Source organism: Geotrypetes seraphini, chromosome 6 (assembly GCF_902459505.1).
Source record: "Geotrypetes seraphini chromosome 6, aGeoSer1.1, whole genome shotgun sequence".
Lineage (NCBI taxonomy): Eukaryota > Metazoa > Chordata > Amphibia > Gymnophiona > Dermophiidae > Geotrypetes > Geotrypetes seraphini.
Window position 1 is genome coordinate 134,191,135 of NC_047089.1, and position 20,939 is coordinate 134,212,073.

A 20,939-nucleotide genomic window follows, 5' to 3' on the forward strand; every position below is an offset into this window, starting at 1 on the left:
CTTTGTGGCCCGTCACTCGACCTTGCAGAGGAAGACCAGCCTGAGCATAGCAGAAAGAAATGCAAGCAGCCATCCAGTTGGAGATTGTGCGCTTTGAGATAGGACGTCCCAACCTATTCGGATCAAAAGAGATGAAAAGTTGAGGAGATGTTCTGTGCAGTTGAGTGCGTTGGAGGTAGAAAGCCAAGGCACGTTTACAATCCAAGGTATGAAGGGCCACTTCTCCAGGATGAGAATGAGGCTTTGGAAAAAATACAGGTAGAACAATAGACTGATTGATGTGAAATTCTGAAACAACTTTAGGCAGGAATTTAGGATGAGTACGGAGGACCACCTTGTCATGATGAAAAACTGTGAAAGGTGGATCTGCAACCAGCGCTTGTAACTCGCTGACTCGTCGAGCAGATGTGAGAGCAATCAGGAACACAGCTTTCCAAGTGAGATATTTGAGGTGAGCTTTGTCAAGCGGTTCAAAAGGAGGTTTCATAAGTTGAGCTAAAACAACATTGAGATCCCAAACCACTGGAGGTGGTTTAAGTGGTGGATGGAGATTGAGAAGTCCTTTCATAAAGCGAGAAACCATAGGATGTGCAGAAAGAGGTTTTACATCCAGAAGCTGATGAAAAGCAGCTATAGCACTAAGATGGACTCGAATAGATGTAGTTTGAAGTCCAGATTGTGACAAATGAAGCAAGTAGTCCAGAACTGATGCTAAGGAGGACGAGATAGGTTGCAAGTGACGTGTAGAACACCAAGTAGAAAATCTAGTCCACTTCTGGCCATAACATTGTTTTGTTGATGGCTTTCTGGAAGCAAGTAATATATCTTGAACAGACTGGGAAAATTGAGAAAAGTCTGTTATAGAGAAAGGTACCAAGCTGTTAAGTGTAGAGACTGCAGATTGGGATGAAGCAAAGATCCTTGACTCTGCGTGAGTAGAGAAGGAAAGATTGGCAGAAGCAGAGGCTCCCTGGTGCTGAGTTGAAGTAGTAGGGAGAACCAAGGTTGCCTGGGCCACCGAGGAGCTATCAGAATCATGGTGGCATGTTCTGACTTCAGTTTGACTAGAGTCTTGAGAATCAGAGGAAACGGAGGAAAGGCATAAAGGAACTTATTCCTCCAATCCAGTAGAAACGCATCCGCTTCGAGACGTTGAAGGGTGTAAATGCGGGAGCAAAATTGAGGCAGCTTGAAGTTGAGAGGTGATGCAAACAGATCTATCTGCGGAGTTCCCCAACGAGCAAAGATTTGGTGAAGAGTAGGAGAATTGAGCGTCCATTCGTGAGGTTGTAGAAGACGACTCAATTTGTCCGCCAAACAATTGTGTTGACCCTGAATGTAAACAGCCCTGAGGTAGAGGTTGTGAAGAATTGCCCAATGCCACAATTTCAGAGCTTCTTGACATAGGGAATGAGATCCCGTCCCTCCCTGTTTGTTGACATAATACATGGCTACCTGGTTGTCGGTACGTACAAGAATCACCATGTCGTGAAGGAGATGTTGAAAAGCTTTGAGAGCATAGAATATCGCTCTGAGTTCCAACAGATTGATATGACACCGACGGTCTGCTTGAGTCCAGAGACCCTGAGTGCGAAGACCGTCCACATGAGCTCCCCATGCGTACGTTGACGAGTCGGTTGTGAGGACTTTCTGATGAGGAAGAGGGTGGAACAGCAAGCCTCTTGAAAGATTCAAAGAGAGCATCCACCAACGGAGAGACTTCCGCAATGAAGGAGTTATGGAAATCAGTCGAGTTGGTGGATCCACGGATTGCTGCTATTGGGATGACAGTGTCCATTGAGGAATACGAAGGTGAAGTCTGGCAAAAGGAATCACATGAACTGTAGAAGCCATGTGACCGAGCAAAACTTTCGTGCTGGAACAGTTGAAAGTTGGAAGACTTGTTGAGAAATCTGAAGAAGGGTGGCCTGACGTGGTTGTGGAAGGTAGGCTCTCAGATTGATAGTGTCCAGAGTTGCTCCTATGAACTGGAGAGACTGAGAAGGAGTCAACTGAGATTTGGGAAAGTTGATGTGAAATCCCAAACTTTGTAGAAAAAGAATAGTCTGTTGGGTCGCTGCAATAACCCCTGAAAAAGAGGGAGCTTTGATGAGCCAGTCGTCGAGGTATGGAAATACTTGGAGACCCTGGTTGCGAAGAGCTGTAGCCACCACCACTAGACATTTTGTGAAAACTCTGGGAGAAGAAGCCAACCCGAAGGGGAGAACTCGGTACTGTAGATGAAGGCTTCCTACTTGGAATCTGAGGTACTTGCGAAATGCTGGATGAATAGGGATATGAGTATACGCCTCTTTGAGATCGAGGGAACACATCCAATCCTCTTGATCAATTAAGGAATATAAAGTTGGCAGAGTGAGCATTCGAAATTTCTCTTTGACTAGATATTTGTTGAGAGCTCTGAGATCCAGGATCGGTCGCAATTCCCCCGTCTTTTTGGGAACTAGAAAATAACGGGAGTAGAATCCCAAGTTCCTTTGTGGAAGAGGAACTTCCTCCACAGCTCGCAGGCGAAGCAGAGCCTGAGCTTCTTGAAGAAGAAGGGGAAGATGCGACTGATCGGAAGGACACTGGTTGGGAAGTGTAAAGTATTGCAAGTGGGAAGCAAAAACTCAAGGTATAATTATGCGATGGGAGGGAAGTTTTTGAATGAGAGTGCCCAAGAAAGGGACTTGGGGGTGATGATAGACATGACAATGAAGCCGACAGCACAGTGCGCAGCTGCCGCTATGAGAGCAAATAGAATGCTAGGTATAATCAAGAAAGGTATTACAACCAGAACGAAAGAAGTTATCCTGCCGCTGTATCGGGCAATGGTGCGCCCACATCTTGAGTACTGCGTCCAGTATTGGTCACCGTACCTTAAGAAGGATATGGCATTGCTCGAGAGAGTTCAGAGGAGAGCAACACGACTGATTAAGGGGATGGAAAGCCTTTCATATGCTGAGAGATTGGAAAAACTGGGACTCTTTTCCCTAGAAAAGAGAAGATTAAGAGGGGATATGATAGAGACTTACAAGATCATGAAGGGCATAGAGAGAGTAGAGAGGGACAGATTCTTCAAACTTTCAGAGAATAAAAAAACAAGAGGGCATTCGGAAAAGTTGAAAGGAGGCAAATTCAAAACTAATGCTAGGAAATTCTTCTTTACACAACGGGTGGTGGACACCTGGAATACAATTCCAGAGGAAGTTATAGGGCAGAGTACAGTACTGGGGTTTAAGAAAGGTTTGGACAAATTCCTGCTGGAAAAGGGGATAGAGGGGTATAGATAGAAATTTACTGCACAGGTCCTGAACCTGTTGGGCCGCCGCGTGAGCGGACTGCTGGGCGCGATGGACCTCAGGTCTGACCCAGCGGAGGCATTTCTTATGTTCTTATGTTCACTCTCTTGGATGGCGATCTGGAGGCACCTGCAGCAACCGAAGAGAGTATCCCTCTCGTAGGATGGAAAGCACCCAGAGATCTGATGTAATGAGCTCCCACTGGTGATAAAATGTGGACAGACGACCCCCTTTGGGGAGGGGAGAATTTGGAAATAGAGAAATTGGAATACTCAGGCTGAGACTGTCAAAAAGACTGAGCTGGTTTGGTGGCAGCAGGAGTCTGAGACTTTTGCTGGCGCTGTTGTTGAGGAGGACGACGAGGAGGAGGCCTGGAAAAAGCAGGAGTCGTTTTCTGAGGATAACGACGTGGAGTCTGTTTGAAACCTCTAGATGGTGCAGGTTTGGGTTTTGGTCGAATGAGGGAAGCAAGAGCGTTCATGTTCTGAGAGACGCTTGGTAGCTGCTTCAATAGAGTCATCGAACAATTCGTTACCCTGACAAGGGAGATTCGCCAATCGATCTTGAAGATTGGGATCCATGTCAACAATACGTAACCATGCTAAACGACGCATGGCTACTGCAAAGCTTCGAAGCTTAGAAGCACTATGTCTCGAAGGCTTTGACCGGTGCTTCGAAGGAGGTGAGTCCGGAGAAGAATCAGATGAAGGTATTCTCTTCGGTGTCCGGGATCGGCCTCAAGATACTGGATGCTCCGGTTGGGTGACAGGCTGATCCACCCGAGGCAAGGTCGAGGACGGGACCAATTGAGCCACTAAAGAGGAAATCTGTGTGGTCAGTATAGATTTGAACATGTCTTCCAGCATCGGCACTGAGACAGAAGGTTCTGATCTCGTAGGTGCAGCAGTACGCTCCGAAGAGGGCGACCTCGAAGGTGAGTATTCCCTTGTCTTGGAGGTACGCTTGGAAGATGGACGTGCAGAGGACTCTGGTGGCTTCTTGGGTACGGTACCTGAAAGAGAACCCGGAGACTTACCCCTCATGGCAGATTTCACCGAGGACACCGTCTTCGAGGGAACCGAAGCAGGCAAGGTCGAGGCCTTCGAGACCGAAGCTCCAGCCGGAACTTGGGTCGAAGCCTTCGAGACCGTAGTCGATGATGTCGGAGTCGAAGCCTTCGATACCGGGGCAGCCGCCGAGGTCGAAGTCGAATCCGAAGGTTGCTCCATGTCTCCGAAAAGTTGAAAAAATTGGGCGCACCTGCGTCGAAAAGCCCGTGGAGTGAGAGTGAAGCAACGATGACAATCTTCTGGTGAATGGGAAGGACCCAGACACTGTAGACAGCGACAGTGGGGATCGGTGACCGAAATCACAGGATTACACTGACGACAACGTTTAAACCCGGTGAGAGGCCGGGACATAGAAAAAATAAAGTCCGTGTCGAACAGAAGGAGCAATTGGGCCTAGGCCCAAGGCTCACCGGCCGGACAAGTATAAAAGAGAAACAAAAATTCAAGTGTTTTTTTGTTTTTTTTTTGGAGAAAGGAGAAATAAATTAAAGCACAGCGACCGAATTTTGTGAAAAAAAAGAAACAGCCGCGGTGAAGAGAAGGCAAAAGTGCTGCAGAGCTGAAGAAAAACGTGTCTTCTTGTCTCCGCGGAATTAAACGAACTGAGGATCCTCTCAGGAGATGCGCCCCCTAGTTCGGGCGGGAAGGCACGCGCGCATGTGCGGTGCAGCCCTCGAAAGATCGAGATCTTCAAGCAAGTTTGCTTTCGAGGCTGTCCGCTGCGGGGCTCCGTCGGTGACGTCACCCATGTGTGGGAATATGCTGCCTGCTTGTCCTGGAATAATCAACTTAGGCACTGGTAGGCGTTATATTATTAGGCGCCGGTATGATGGCCAGGGTTTTCTTGGCCTAATTTACCAGTGCCTAACATTGACACCTACCAGCGCCTGAAGAAATCCATTTCAAAACTTCTATTAATCTTTGCCAGGAAAAAAAGACATAGGCGACCAAAGTTCATTCGTAAAAGATTCTATTTCCATAAAAGAAGATATTACAGAAGAAACCCCCCCCCCTACAATATGAAATACACAGCTTTAAACTTTCAGTAGCTACCAATTCATCACATCAGAACAAACTAAACTGCTAACTCTTAGGGCTCCTTTTACTAAGCTGCGCTAGTGATTTTAGCACACACTACAAGCTAACGCCTCCATAGAGCTGGTGTTAGTATTTTCCGCGTAGCGCGGGGGTTAGCACGTGCTAATCTTCAGTGCGCCCTATAAAACGCTAGCGCAGCTTAGTAAAAGGAGCCCTTAAACTCTCTGATTTTGACGGATAAGCAGTTAATTTCCACAGTATTTTGGAATATTACAAAATTGGTAAAGTTCTTGTGAAACTTACCCCCTCTTCTACGAAACGGTGCTAGCAGTTTCTAGCATGGAGAGCTGCGCTGAATGGCCCGAGCGGCTCTTGACGCTCATAGGAATTCTATGAGCATCGGGAGCAGCGCGAGCCATTCAGCGCAGCTCCCTGCGATAGAAACTGCTAGCGCAGTTTAATAGAAGAAGCCCTTACATCCAGAATTACAACTGTAATGTCTACAGAAAACCTTGGCTAAAATATGAACAAACATCTATAGATTAAGATGGAATGACAGCAACAACTCAAAAATTTCCTAACTCAAATAATTTAACTACTAAAATATGGCAATCTAATAAAACTCATACAAGAATAATAAAATCTGTTGATTCAACAAATCCATCAAATGATACTTCATTTCTCTTCAGTCTTGGGAAAAACAGAACATTTCAATGGATAGACAACAGAGAAAGCAACAAACCTCACTATGGACTACAAATCTACACTAGATCTGGTGTATTTAGATTTTAGCAAAGCCTTTGACAGTGTTCCACACATGTGTCAAATAAATAAACTGAGTGCCCTCGGGATGGGTCCCAAAGTGAAGGGCTGGGTCAAGAACTGGTTAAGTGGAACGCGACACAGGGTAGTGATCACTGGAGATTGCTCTGAGGAAAAGGATGTTACCAGTGGTGTGCCTCCAGGTTCTGTTCTTGGACCTGTTCTTTTTAACATTTTTATAAATGATATTACTGAAGAGTAATTTGGTAAGATTTGCCTCTTTGTAAATGATACCAAAATTTGCAATAGAGTAGACACGCCAGATGGTGTGAATAACATGAAGAAAGACCTTGAAGCTTGAAGAATGGCCTGAAATTTGGCAGCTAAAATTTAATGCTAAGAAATGCAAAGTCATGCATTTGGGTTGCAAAATCCTGAGGGAACGGTACATTTTAGGGGGTGAAGAACTTATGTGCACGAAGGAAGAGCGGGACTTGGGTGTGATTGTATGTGATGCTCTAGATCTTCAGCTAGCAGTCTTGGGAAATTTTAAAGCTTAATGGTAATTATATGATTTTATTTAGGAGTGAATATTTTTTGTAAGAGTGAATGTTCCTTAGTATGCCTGCTGTTTATATGGATTAGGTCTACACTATCTAATAATGGAGTTCTTTTTTATATTTGTTTTATCTTATTTTATTTTTATAATATTTTGTAAACTGCTTGGACCAATAAAATGAACGAGCGGTATAACAAACTTAATAAACCATAAACCATGATGTTAAAGTGGCCAAACAGGTTGAAAAGGTGACAGCGAAAGCTAGAAGGATGCTAGGTTGCATAGGGAGAGGTATGGCCAGTAGGAAAAAGGAGGTATTGATGCCTCTGTATAAGACTCTGGTGAGACCTCATTTAGAATATTGTGTACAATTCTGGAGGCTGCACCTTCAAAAAGATATAAAAAGGATGGAATCGGTCCAGTGGAAGGCTACTAAAATGGTGTGTGATCTTCATGATAAGGCACATGGGGACAGACTTAAATTGGTAAAGTTCTTGTGAAACTTACCCCTTCTTCTACGAAACTGCGCCAGCAGTTTCTAGCACGGAGAGCCGCGCTGAATACTTTGGAGGAAAGGCGGGAGAGGGGAGATATGATAGAAACGTTTAAATACCTACGTAATATAAATGTGCATGAGTCAAGTCTCTCTCATTTGAAAGGAAACTGCAATGAGAGGGAATAGAATGAAGTTAAGAGGTGATAGGCTCCTGAGTATTCTGAGGAAATACTTCTTTACGGAAAGGGTGGTAGATGCGTGGAACAGTCTCCTGGAAGAAGTGGTGGAAACAGAGACTGTGTCTGAATTCAAGAGGGCCTGGGATAGGCACGTGGGATCTCTCAGAGAGAAAGAGATAATGGTTACTGTGGATGGGCAGACTAGATAGGCCATTTGGCCTCCTTTATCTGCCATCATGTTTCTATGTTTTTATGTAGTGTCTTTCTTTAAAATCCTCAAACTTATACCAATCAATAGGTGGAACATTTGAAGCTATCCAGATATCCTTTGCCAAAAATTCCATGCCCACTTTTGGGTAGATGTGGGTAGGTGCCAGTAGGTGCCTCAGTGTAGATGCCTACATGACATCTACCAAGTTAGGTATCTATCCAAAAACTGGTAGAGTCTTTAGAACGGAATCTGCTTGTCTGTCTTTAAAACTGAAGGTTTCCCCACACACTTGATGCTTTTGTATCAGTTCTCAAAGAAATTCAAACAGAGTTTGCTATTTGATGAAAATTTGTTAGAACAATGATTTCAACTTTATGAAAGCTTTCTTTGTAATTGGACAACATAATAATGATGATGATTTATTTAATTATTTACACCATGTATATTCAGCTCAATACTAGCGGTGTACCCCAGGGCTCGATACTTGGGCCCATCTTATTTAATATTTTCATCAATGTCCTAGAAGAAGGAACATCCAGTGAGATCATCAAGTTTGCAGATGACACAAAGCTATGCTGGGCAATCAGATCGCTGAAGAACAGCGAGGAACTCCAGTGCGACTTGAGTCAATTGGAGAAATGGGCAGAGAAATGGCAGATGAAGTTTAATATGGAAAAATGCAAAGTGATGCATTTAGGCAGAAAGAGTAATGAACACAAGTACAGTATGTCAGATGCAACTCTGGGACAGACCGAACAGGAAAAGGGCCTGGGTGTACTGATAGATAGGACCCTGAAACCGTCGGTGCAATGTGCGGCGGTGGCGAAGAAAGCAAATAGAAAGCTGGGCATGATAAAGAATGGAATCACGAGTAGATCAGAGAAAGTTATAATACCACTCTAAAGAGCCATGGTCAGCCATGAAATACTGTGTCCAGCATTGGTCTCCATACCTAAAGAAGGATATAAAACTGCTGGAGAAGGTGCAGAGACAAGCAACAAAGCTAGTGAAAGGTATGGAGCACCTGGATTACGAGGAACGACTTAGGAGACTGGGGTTGTTCTCCCTTGGAAAGAGGAGACTGCGAGGAGATCTGATCAAGACTTTCAAAATACTGAAAGGAATCGACAAAATAGAACAGGAAAAACAATTATTTACAATGTCCAATGTGACATGGACAAGAGGACACAGACTGAAGCTGAGGTGGGACAAGTCTAGGACAAATATTAGGAAGTTCTGTTTCACGCAGCGAGTGGTGGACACCTGCAATGCTCTCCCAGAGGAAGTAATTGAGGAATCCACTGTTCTAGGATTTAAGGGTAAGCTGGATGCACATCTCCCTATGAGAAGCATAGAGTGATATAGGGACCAAAACTATGCCAGGGTACTCCTGGCGGGGCCTCCGCGTGTGTGGATCGCCGGACTTGATGGACCTAAGGTCTGATCCGGAGATGGCAATTCTTATGTTCTTAATACATAAAAGACCATTCCTAGTATTAAAAGGAATAACAAATAGACAAAACAAATGTATCACATTCACATTGAAGCTATTATTTGAATTATAAGCAATAGTGGTCAAGCAACTGCAAATGCCTGCTAAAACAATACAAAATAATGAAGATAGAGATGAAGATGCGAGTGATGAATTAGACAGCATTACTTCTCATGCGGATGATAATGACAATAATGATGATAAAGCACATAAGAACATAAGAGTTGCCATACTAGGAAACACTGAAGATCCATCAAGCCCAACAATGGCCAACCCAGGTCATAAGTACCTGCAAGATCCCAAGCAGCCAAACAGATTTTATGCTGCTTATCCTAGGACTAAACAATGTATTTCCCCAAGTCCATCTTATGTGAAAGAGGGAATTTAATCAAACAAAATAAACATTCTGCATGACATAGATAGCAGCATAGAATCCATTTGGATAGAAATTCCATGTGGGAAGGAATATACAGTGAGGATTGTACTGCCATCCCCAGGGACAGAATGAGCAGAAAGATGAAGAAATGTTTACAGAGATTAGGGAAACTGGCAAATTGGGCAACTATATAATAATGGGTGGATTTAATTATCTTATACAGTCAAATGAGTGCACGAGTTTACGAGTGCACCGGTTTGTGAGTGTTTTGTAAGACAAGCAAAACATTCGCAAAAACGGCACCTTGGAAACCGAGCTTGACTCGATTTACGAGCGTCCCCCCACCCCCCACGATCCGGCATCCCCCCTGCAATCCGGCATCCCTCCTGCTTGTGTCACCCCCACCCCCTGCGATCTGGCATCCCTCGCCGAGCACCCAAACAGCATCCCTTACCCAAATTTGGCACCGGCACCAGCACCAATGCACAGGACATGCCGGAGCCCGAAGATCGTCCCTCTTGGCTGGGCTGGGCTGGACTGGGCCTTGAGCATTTGCACATGTTCAATGCCTTCCGGTCTCGCTCTCTCCGAGATTCTCGTGGGGGGGTGACATGAGCGGAGGGGATGCCGGATCGCAGGGGGGATGGGGTGTTCGCTGGCGGGGGGGGTGTATGCGATGCCAGTTCTCGGGGGGTATGGAGCAGCGCCGGTGGCCTCGGGGGGGGGGGGGGGGGAACGAATCAAGCGAGTTTCCATTCATTCCTATGGGGAAACTCGCCTTGATATATGAGCACTTTGGTTTACGAGCATACTTCTGGAATGAATTATGCTCGTAAACCAAGGTTCCACTGTATATGAAAAGATCATAGAACAATAATCACCAAACATCAAAAAAATGTTCTACTCTTTGTCAAAGAAGAGAACTCCAAAATAACAAACTTTTGGAGAAAAAAGAGACCTCAGTAAAATAATAGAGCTGCAATTGGTAGCCAGTGGCTTAATACTGCAGACTCTCCTTCAATCACAGGTCTAAAGAACTCCACAAACAGTCCAAATCAGGATTCAATAGGATTTTTTTTCAACACATCCTTGAAAAAAATTCACCCATATATAACAAAGCTACTTTATGCTCTGTGCGTTTTACAAAATAACGGTTGAAAACATGAAAAATTACATATCTTCAGAGTATGCAGACAATACACTAATCCAAATGAGAAACTGCTTTCAAGTCTTCAATTAATCCAGGAAAGAGCGCAAATGAAATCCTGACAGGGGTTCCCTGTTTTGCTGAGCTTTTTCAAGGGAGACGGAGCTCATTTCCACTGGCTAGCATAAGGCTCTCACAAATGATTTTAATTATCCCAATATTGCCTGGATAAATGCAACATCAGGGAGTGCTAAATAGTTAAGATTCCTAGATGTTATAAATGACTGCTTCTTGGAACAACCGATCCAGGAACCGACAAGAGGGGGCCCAACTTTAGGTTTAGTCCTTAGTGGAATGCAGGGCATAGTACAAGAGGTAACGGTGTTGAGTCTGCTAGGAAACAGTGATCATAACATGCTCACATTTGAGCTGACATCTACAGTGACATCGCTAAAGGAATCTATTGTAGTGGTATTTAATTTTCAAAAGGATGACAACAATAAAATGAGGAAATTGGCTGGGAAACAGTGGTCATAACATGCTCAAATTTGAGCTGATTTCTGGAGTGTTGCTAAAGAAATCTACTGTAGCGGCATTTATAAATGTTTAAAAGAGTGACTACGATACAATGAAGAATTAGCTAAGTTTAGGACTTTAAATCAGACATGGATATTATTTTAAAATATCATCGTGGAAGCCCATGCATTAACAAAGGTGGAAAGAAAAGCAAATGAGAGACGGCATGGTTAAAAGATGAAATGAAAGAGGCTATTAGAGCCAAAAGAACATCCTTCAAAGAATGGAAAAAGGAATGAAGAAATAAGAAGCAACATAGACAAAGCATTGATAAAGAAGGCTGAAGAGAATATGAAGAGAAACTTGCCAAAGAGGCAAAAAGCTTATAGTATTAACTTTTTCAGGTATATCAAAAGCAGAAAGCCTGTGGGACCACTGGATCATTAAGGAGCAAAAGGGGCACTTAGGGAGGATAATTCTGGGTGGGCTGGCCACCCAGAGCTTTTGCAGGCCTGGCCAATATTCAGCTTGGGCCACATGAGAGTTATACAGACCCAGAATTAATATGGGGATGGGGATGGGCCCCCTCCCTCCTCCCCTCTGCCCAGAACAAAGCCTCTCCCTGCCTGCTTCCCCCCCCCCCCCAAGAATGGAGGTAGGAAGTCCTGGCTTTTCTCCAGAACCCCATCACAGCTGATATTCCAGGACACCACCCAGCTTAGTGCCACTGAATATTGGCGGTTAGGCAGTGACAGGTGATTTAAGAGCACCAAAAATTAATGTAATTATGTAAAATGTTTTTTTTCCTGCCTTCTGCTATCAAATACACAGGCCTTTTTAGTGTCTTTATAGATATTTTACAAAAGGCTCTTTATTCAGTGAGCCTTTTATAAAATATACATCAATTTATGAATCTCCCAATTTGAATATCTATTTTTCTACCTAGACAATCTAGGCAAAATTGGGCTTAATACCTATGTTTTTCCTTTTTAAAAAAATAAATTAAAAATCTTTCTCATACTTGTGTCCATCATCCATCTTTTGAAATCTTAAATCCTTTCACTCTTGTGCATGTCACCAGACATTGTCTGATGTTTTCATGTTTGTATTTTAGGAAATTCTTATTAGCTTCATGTATGGCCTTCATTATTTTATATAATCTAGGGTTAGTGCTTTACATTTTTTTAAATTTCATGACACACAATTTAATTTAGTCAGCCAGAGGTCTAGGCTGGAAGATATCCCTTTATTTTCTGTTTAGATCAAATTCATGCTTTTGTCTCAGCTGCCCTTTTCAAAATGCAGTTAGCACATAAGCTGTGATATTTACTTTAATACAGATCAGTTTCACCATGCTGTAATCATTAGTGATTAAGAGCTACACTACTAATGCTTCCTATATTAGGCTGCCTAAAGATTTGCTTCAGTCCTTACAAGCAGTCCAGAATGATGCAGTACACTTGTTGATAGGCTGACCGAAGAGGACATATATTAGCTCTCAGTTTAAGAATCTGCATTGGCTTCCCGTAAAGCAGAATACGTGTATTTTAAATATTAGATGTGCACAATAATACATCATGTGTTGCTTGAGAAAACCCCTGAATATCTTGCTAATATTCTGCAAATATTTAACTCTAATTTCAATTCAAAGAGACATCCCTTCTGTACCACAAAGCCGATTAGTGGTAATAAAGAAAACTGCCTTTTCAGTGGCAGGTTCCAACATTATGCAATTCTCCACCTGATGCATGTATTGTTCAATAGAACTACATGTACTTATGGCCTCTTCTATTAAACTGCGCTAGCGGTTTTGTAGCGCGGTGAGCCGTGCTGAATGGCCCGCGCTGCTCCAGATGCTCATAGTTTCTTTTCTTGCCTCTTTTCATTTCAATGATATGAAATGAAAAGTGTGGAATAACTTGCAAGTTTCATGGCTCCACATCATTCTCTTCTTGGTTGGGCAGAGAACTTTTCAACTGCCTCTTCTACACTGTCCTGACCAGAGCAAGGATATTTTGGCCTCTGAAAGCTAGTCAAAAAATATTGTTAGTCTAATCAAAAGGTATCACCTAATTTTTCATTTATTAACTTTAAAGTAGTTTAACACAGCTACCACACTACTTTATCCTAAATAAAGTGCAATTCTTTTTTTCTATCTTTGTTGTCTGGCCATTTAATTTTTCTGTGTTGGTCCTAGTCCTTGGTTGCTGCTTTCATGTCTTCTCTTCATTCTCTTGACAGGGATCCCTTTCCTTTGTAATTTTTCACTCTTCCCTTTCATCTTTCTTCAATTTATTTTTCTGCCTATGGTCAGATTTAGTTCTTTCTTACTATCCAATGTGAACCAAGAAATTTCTTTCCTTTTATTGTTGGGTTTTAGACTGTACACCGCCTAGATATGCATTGTCAGCACAGCAACAAAAGCAACTGAAGCAGAACACCAAGCTGTCCTTCAATTATCTAAGGATACAAACACCTTTACAACAGCGTCCTTCCTTCCTATGTCCTTAGTGCCCCCAGTGCTCCTTCCTATGTCCTTAGTGCCCCTTCCTATGTCCTTAGTGCCCCCAGTGCCTCCTGCCCATGTCCTTAGTGCCCCTTCCTATGTCCTTAGTGCCCCCAGTGCCTCCTGCCCATGTCCTTAGTGCCCCTTCCTATGTCCTTAGTGCCCCCAGTGCCTCCTTCCCATGTCCTTAGTGCCCCCAGTGCTCCTTCCTATGTCCTTAGTGCCCCTTCCTATGTCCTTATTGCCCTAGTGCCTCCTGCCCATATCCTTAGTGCCCCTTCCTATGTCCTTAGTGCCCCCAGTGCCTCCTTCCTATGGCCCCGTCACTGCTTTCCAGCCTTTGTTCCACCCCCTCCCCAGGGCAGGATTAATTCTTCGAGGGACCCTAGGCACACAAGTACACTGTGCCCCCCTGGGCCTGCCACGCCCACCCCCCACCCCCATTTATCGGTTTTCTTATTTACTTCTTTATTTCCACTTATATTTATTTTTTTAAAATTCAAAACAAACAAAGATTAGCATACCAGTGCACAGTTTTTCTTCTATGCAACCCCCAAACATCTCTGAATAAATCCCCCTTCCTTCCCTTCCCACCTATTTATCCAGGACATTAACTCTGAACCCTTTCAATACGTATATAAAAGTGTTCAAATATATTGTAAGTACAACTTGTAATATGTAAAATGGTCTGGATTCTACTGTCATTTATTACCTTTTGTGTTCATTAAACAGACGCCTCAGCCCACACCACTCCACCGCTGTAAATGATTTTATACTGCGGGAAGCATAGTGTGGTGCTTCATCATTGGCTGTCTATTTCAACCCCTTATTTTGTTATATTTGATTTTAATTTTTATCTTGTTTTTTTATTTTCTTCAATTGTCAAATTCTTACATATTTCGTTAAAATTTTTTCTGTATTTTCATTTCAAATGTTTAGTTGTAGTAATACTTATCTCAGCCAAACCCAGGGAGTCAGACCCGACATGTTTCACACAAAGTCAGTGCTTTATTAAGGGTCTCCCTATAAAATACAGAAACGAAGCTGTAAACATACAGTTGTGTCCAGCCCTCTCCCTGAACAAGTTTATGCAATTAAAATGTCATATACAAAAACGGCTTACCAAGGTCGCCGCCGTCATCCGACTCCTATCTTGAATTGAGCAAAAGATGGCGCCGGCGTCCTTTGTATCCGATTTAAATCCTCCCTCACAGATCGTAAAGTTACCGCCTCCCTGCAGCTGATTGGTCCAACCCTTTCAAAACATTACATCACAGATCCCCATTCAATCCCGCTGTTCAATCCGCGGGGTTCAATAGTGTCTATCTTAAAGATGTATCTCTGCTCACTCTCATTTAGCTGTCTGTGATCAACCTCACCGTCAGTGTCCATAATCTTATTTATAACCCGCCATCTTAGATCATCTATATTATGTTTGTGCTCAAGCCAATGCTCTACTAAGGGTGCCTGAGCTACCTTATTTAATATACGGGATTTGTGTTCCGTGAGTCGTGTCTTCACTTTCCGGTTAGTACGTCCTATATATACAAGGTCACAAGGACAGGTTATCGCATAAACGACTCCCTGTGAATTACAGTCAGTGTTCCCTCTAGATCTCAAAACCAATTCCCTACCTGGAACTTGCCAGCTGTCACCTTGAATGGCGGCTGGACACCACTGGCATCTACCGCAAATCCCGTGGCGTCCCCCTACCACTCTGGGTCTTATCCCATATCTTTGAAAATTACACCGCTGCCCAAGCGACCTCCCACGGGAGTACGCTATCAAAGGGAAATTTTCCAAGGGTTTGTGTATTTGGACAATGTGCCAGTGTTTTCTTAGCATGCCTACCATAGCTGTCGTTGCCTTGGAGAAAGGTAAGACACATGTCAGTTGATTGCTATCTCCCTGGGGGGAATCTTTTGGTACCTGTAAAAGGAGATCTCTTTGGGCATATTTTCCCCTTATATAGGCCTGTTTAATTGATCTTTCCGGGTACCCCCTCACCCTCAATCTGTCTGCCAACCTATTGGCCTGTGCTTTGTATTCACTGACGGAAGAACAAATCCTACGAATCCTTAAAAACTGTCCAATTGGTAAATTGTATTTCAATTTGAACGGATGAAAACTGCTATAGTGAAGTGTGGTATTTCGAGTAACTGGCTTCCTGTAAAGAGTTGTGTTAATCCTCCCCTCCTGTATTTGTACCGAAATGTCCAGAAAATCAATTTCAGTTTGATAACATGCCATAGTAAATTTTATGTTGGGGTCAACAGAATTCAGATATTGTATACGGAGGCATAAACCCAGGTTTCCTCAAATCTTGCCATATAAAGGGATGCGACCGAGGGAGCCAAAGTAGCCCCCATCGCCACCCCCTAGATCTTTCTCCAAGGCAACGACAGCTATGGTAGGCATGCTAAGAAAACACTGGCACATTGTCCAAATACACAAACCCTTGGAAAATTTCCCTTTGATAGCGTACTCCCGTGGGAGGTCGCTTGGGCAGCGGTGTAATTTTCAAAGATATGGGATAAGACCCAGAGTGGTGGGGGGACGCCACGGGATTTGCGGTAGATGCCAGTGGTGTCCAGCCGCCATTCAAGGTGACAGCTGGCAAGTTCCAGGTAGGGAATTGGTTTTGAGATCTAGAGGGAACACTGACTGTAATTCAAAGGGAGTCGTTTATGCGATAACCTGTCCTTGTGACCTTGTATATATAGGACGTACTAACCGAAAAGTGAAGACACGACTCACGGAACACAAATCCCGTATATTAAATAAGGTAGCTCAGGCACCCTTAGTAGAGCTTGAGCACAAACATAATATAGATGATCTAAGATGGCGGGTTATAAATAAGATTATGGACACTGACGGTGAGGTTGATCACAGACAGCTAAATGAGAGTGAGCAGAGATACATCTTTAAGATAGACACTATTGAACCCCGCGGATTGAACAGCGGGATTGAATGGGGATCTGTGATGTAATGTTTTGAAAGGGTTGGACCAATCAGCTGCAGGGGGGCGGTAACTTTACGATTTGTGAGGGAGGATTTAAATCGGATACAAAGGACGCCGGCGCCATCTTTTGCTCAATTCAAGATAGGAGTCGGATGACGGCGGCGACCTTGGTAAGCCGTTTTTGTATATGACATTTTAATTGCATAAACTTGTTCAGGGAGGGGGCTGGACACAACTATATGTTTACAGCTTCGTTTCTGCATTTTATAGGGAGACCCTTGATAAAGCACTGACTTTGTGCGAAACATGTCGGGTCTGACTCCCTGGGTTTGGCTGAGGTAAGTATTACTACAACTAAACGTTTGAAATGAAAACAGAAAAAATTTTAACGAAATATGTAAGAATTTGACAATTGAAGAAAATAAAAAAACAAGATAAAAATTAAAATCCAAAATAACAAAATAAGGGGTTGAAATAGACAGCCAAAGATGAAGCACCACACTATGCTTCCCGCAGTATAAAATCATTTACAGCGGTGGAGTGGTGTGGGCTGAGGCGTCTGTTTAATGAACACAAGAGGTAATAAATGACAGTAGAATCCAGACCATTTTACATATTACAAGTTGTACTGGTAATTTAAAGGCTGGATTAGATATCTTTAAAACCGGCCATTTAGGTGTTAGGCAAATATATTGTAAAGCACTAATACTATCCGAAATAGAAGTCTATATTAATAACCCAAGTTTACATCGCCTAACTGCCTCACTCTACATCAGGGGTGTCAAACTCAATCACATAAGGGGCCGAAATCTGAAAAAAAGGCTAAGTTGTGGGCCAAATTTTTAATTAAGATACTTAGAGGTCCTTTTATTAAGATACACCAACTGATTTTGCACACGCTAAATGTGCACCTTAATAAAAGGACCCCTAAGTGACTAAGGCTTAGTCTTAGTAGACATATAGTGTTATAATATCTCCAACCCCACACCGGCTCTGTGGTGTAAACAAAATAAATATTGTAATCACAAAACAGAAAATAAAATTATTTTTTCTACCTTTTGTTGGTACCAGGCTCTTGTTGTCTTCTGATAACTCGCTTGTCAGGGTCTCCTGCCCATTTGTTGTTTTCTTCTTTCATCCATCTTCCATCTCTGTCCTCCCCTTCCATTTCCCTTCCCTCCCTCAGAGGACTGGCATCTTTCCTTTTTTTTGTGTCCATATTCGCAGCTGCGGCAATGGTCCTCACCATCCCCAGATCCACCATCTGTCATTTTCTCAACTACCTATTCATCCAGCATCTCTCCCTCCTTCCCCACTACCCCAGGGTCCATCATCTCTCCGTTTCTCTTCCCAACTACCCTGTCCTATGCCACTTCCAGAAACTGTATGCCTCTCCCTTCCATCTTTTCCTTCACCCCCATTGGTCTGGCATCCATCTTCTTCCATTCCCTCCTCCAATAATCTGGCATCTCTCTCCTCTCCTCTTCTTCCCTTCCCTCTCCCACACCCACACCCCCATGGTCTGGAATTTTACTCTCTCCTCTCTCTTCTGCCCACTTCCATTAACATCTGCCCCCTTTCTTTCCCTCTGACATAAATCCATCCAGTATCTTTCCTCCTTGTTTTCCCCCTTTCCCTGCACACCAATTCCATCAGCATATGCCCCCTTTCGCTCCACCACTCTTTCCACCCAGCAACGGCAACGCACCCCCCCCTATGGCAACGGGCCCCCACCCTGCATCGACTGCCCCCACCCTCCCGGCATCGCCGGACAGCAATGCAGCCAACTGCTGGCATCGACGGCAACGCGGCCACGCAGCTCCAAGAAGATCCCGCGATGACTGCGTCTGCCGGTCCATCCCCCTCTGACGTCACTTACTTCTTCTGTGCATCGCGGGACCTTCTTGGAGCTGTGTTGCCGTTGATGCCGGCAGTTGGCTGCATTGCCATCTGTCGATAATGGGGGGTGGCGTTGTTGTCGGGTGGAGGCCCGTTGCCATGGGGGTCGTTGTTGTCGGGTGGGGGCCCGTTGCCGTGCAGGGAGGGAAGAAGTGGGGCCCCTTGTCTTCTGAAAAAAAATTGCATGGTAAGTCATCCTTCAGCAGGCCTCCTGACTATTTCGGGCCCTAGGCACATGCCTACTGGGCCTATTGGTTAATCTGGCCCTGCCTCTCCCCCAAAGCTAGCCAGCCTACCTCCCTCCCTGCCGTGCTAAAGCCAGCCAGCCTGCCTCCCTCCCTCCCTCCAGCGTCGAAGCCTGCCCCCCCCGACCGGCCCCCGCTTCTGCTGCCTACTGCCACTTCAAACACTCCCCCACCCTGGTCCACTGCTACTAAAGCAAAGTAAGGTCCAGGCACCGGCCCACAATCCTTCTTCCTGACATCAATTCTGATGTCAGAGAGGAAGTTCTGGGCCAGCCAGGATTGGCTCTGGAGGGAGGGGAAGCAATCGCCTGTCCCATTGTCCTCACAGACAGCTTCGGGACGCTGTCCCTGAAAACAGGACATTTTGGCGTTCCGAAGCTGTGTGTGGGGACAATGGGACAGGGGATCTAAAAAGGGGACAGTCCCATTCAAAACGGGACGTATGGTCATCTTATCCCCTTCATTTATCAAGGTACAGGCTGCGCAATGACCACAGCAAAATAAACCCACCCTCCTCAGGCCTTGACCACACATCTGATGGGCATAATTAATCTTTCAGGTTTCTGTTCCAAGAGAAAGCAATTTTGCATTCCAAGGTCTGACAATTTGCTTTAGTTTGTAACAGTGGCCACTAAATTCTTGATCTTTTTGCCCAACCTTTGGAACACAGTAGAGAACCGCAAAACACATGCAATAGAACTGCCATTTGTTTTTTAAGGCTTATATTGCAACAATTGAACTCGAGCGGTGTGGGGGTAAAGCTGAATATTTTCAGGAAGCTTATTCCCAACTGAATGATACCAATGTATATGTGCAAGTAGAGGGTGATCCTTCCACATGACATTTTCGCAAAATTATTATTCATCATTAATAAAGGCAAAGCATTGGGATGTGTAACCAACAAGAAATACAAGGGGGTAATGAAAAGTTCTCAGCCCATCCGAGAATTACGTGGATATGGTTCAGTAAATTATCTGAAACAATGTAACCCCCCCTCCTCCCCCCAAATTTCGTTTCTGCAGATTGTCAAAATAACGCTCAGAACTTAGGAAGTTGGTTGGTTGGGCTGAGAACTATTCAGCACCCCTTGGTATAGGCCGGAAGGATGTTGGATTATTTTCCGCCCTCAATTTCTGCTCCGTGATGGTAATAACGTTCCACTGCAAGTTCGGCGTTACTGGAGAAACACCGAAGAAGAATTACGCAAGCTTCAGAAGTGGATCCCTCCCCCCTCCCCGGGCTCGTTGTGAGATGGCGATTGGTCACTTCGGTGGCAAATAGCGTTCAAGAATGCGCTCTGACGTGTCCTATGGGAACAGACGACGGAGCTGTGACGTAGGATTGAGGCTGGTTGGCCAATCATGTTTTCTTGGAGACCGGAAGCGTGTGCAACTACAGCATCTGTCGATGGTGGTGGTGCGGACCGGCTTCTTGTACAATGTGCTCACGTTTGGTTCTCTTGCTTAGCCTTGCATTCTGTGCCCTCAGTGTGCGGGCAGGAGCGAACAGAGCAGTAAAAGGCGTGAGCGCGAGCCTGGCAGCGAAATGGCCACGAACACCGCTGCTGCTGGAGGCGAGGTGTGGTACACGCAGGGCACGATTTCACCTTTCCCGGGGTGGAAGGAGTTTTGCAGCACTTTTTCGTATGCCACTGCTTAACACGTAGGCTAGAGTATCAGGAAGTGTGGGAGGGGTCTGGCTGTCCATAGGTACAGTAGAGTGATACCGTAAATCAGGATGAGGGGGCAGGTGGGGATTCCCTAGGCTTCTCCATGCTGGGAAACCTTCAGAAAGGAAACTGAAAGAAAACAGTTTTGTTACATGTGTGCGTTTAGTGGTGATTATTCATTGACATTATTTTATAATTGGAAAAATACATTTTTTTAAATGTTGGCAATGATTGCATAGGATTAATACACTGTTTAGGAATTGTAATGATTTATAGTTTCGGTAGTGAATCTTCCGGATGCTAACCCAGAACCTTTTGAGCTTCCCTCCTCCTCCCCTCCCCCCCCCACTCCCCCACATCCCATTGAACTTTTAGTTAATACCTTCTTTACCATGAAATTTAATTGGGCAGTGTGCTGACATCAGTCGGAGTATTTGTAGTTTGCAAGTGAGCAAACATCCTTCAGATGCAGAAAATTGTGCATAAGCTATACTAAGAAAGTGCATCAAC

At 44.3% G+C, this 20,939-nt stretch overlaps 1 protein-coding gene across 2 annotated transcripts in view; it reads left to right on the forward strand.

The window, feature by feature from the left end:
• Positions 1-20,064: 20,064 nt before the first annotated feature.
• Positions 20,065-20,939, forward strand: part of UGGT2 (UDP-glucose glycoprotein glucosyltransferase 2) — a 448,230-nt gene continuing 447,355 nt past the window's right edge. For both annotated transcript variants that reach the window (XM_033949012.1, XM_033949013.1), the window contains exon 1: positions 20,065-20,338. In XM_033949012.1, coding sequence (XP_033804903.1) covers positions 20,199-20,338 — 140 coding nt within the window. In that variant the 5' untranslated portion in view covers positions 20,065-20,198. The remainder of the gene's footprint in view (positions 20,339-20,939) is intronic.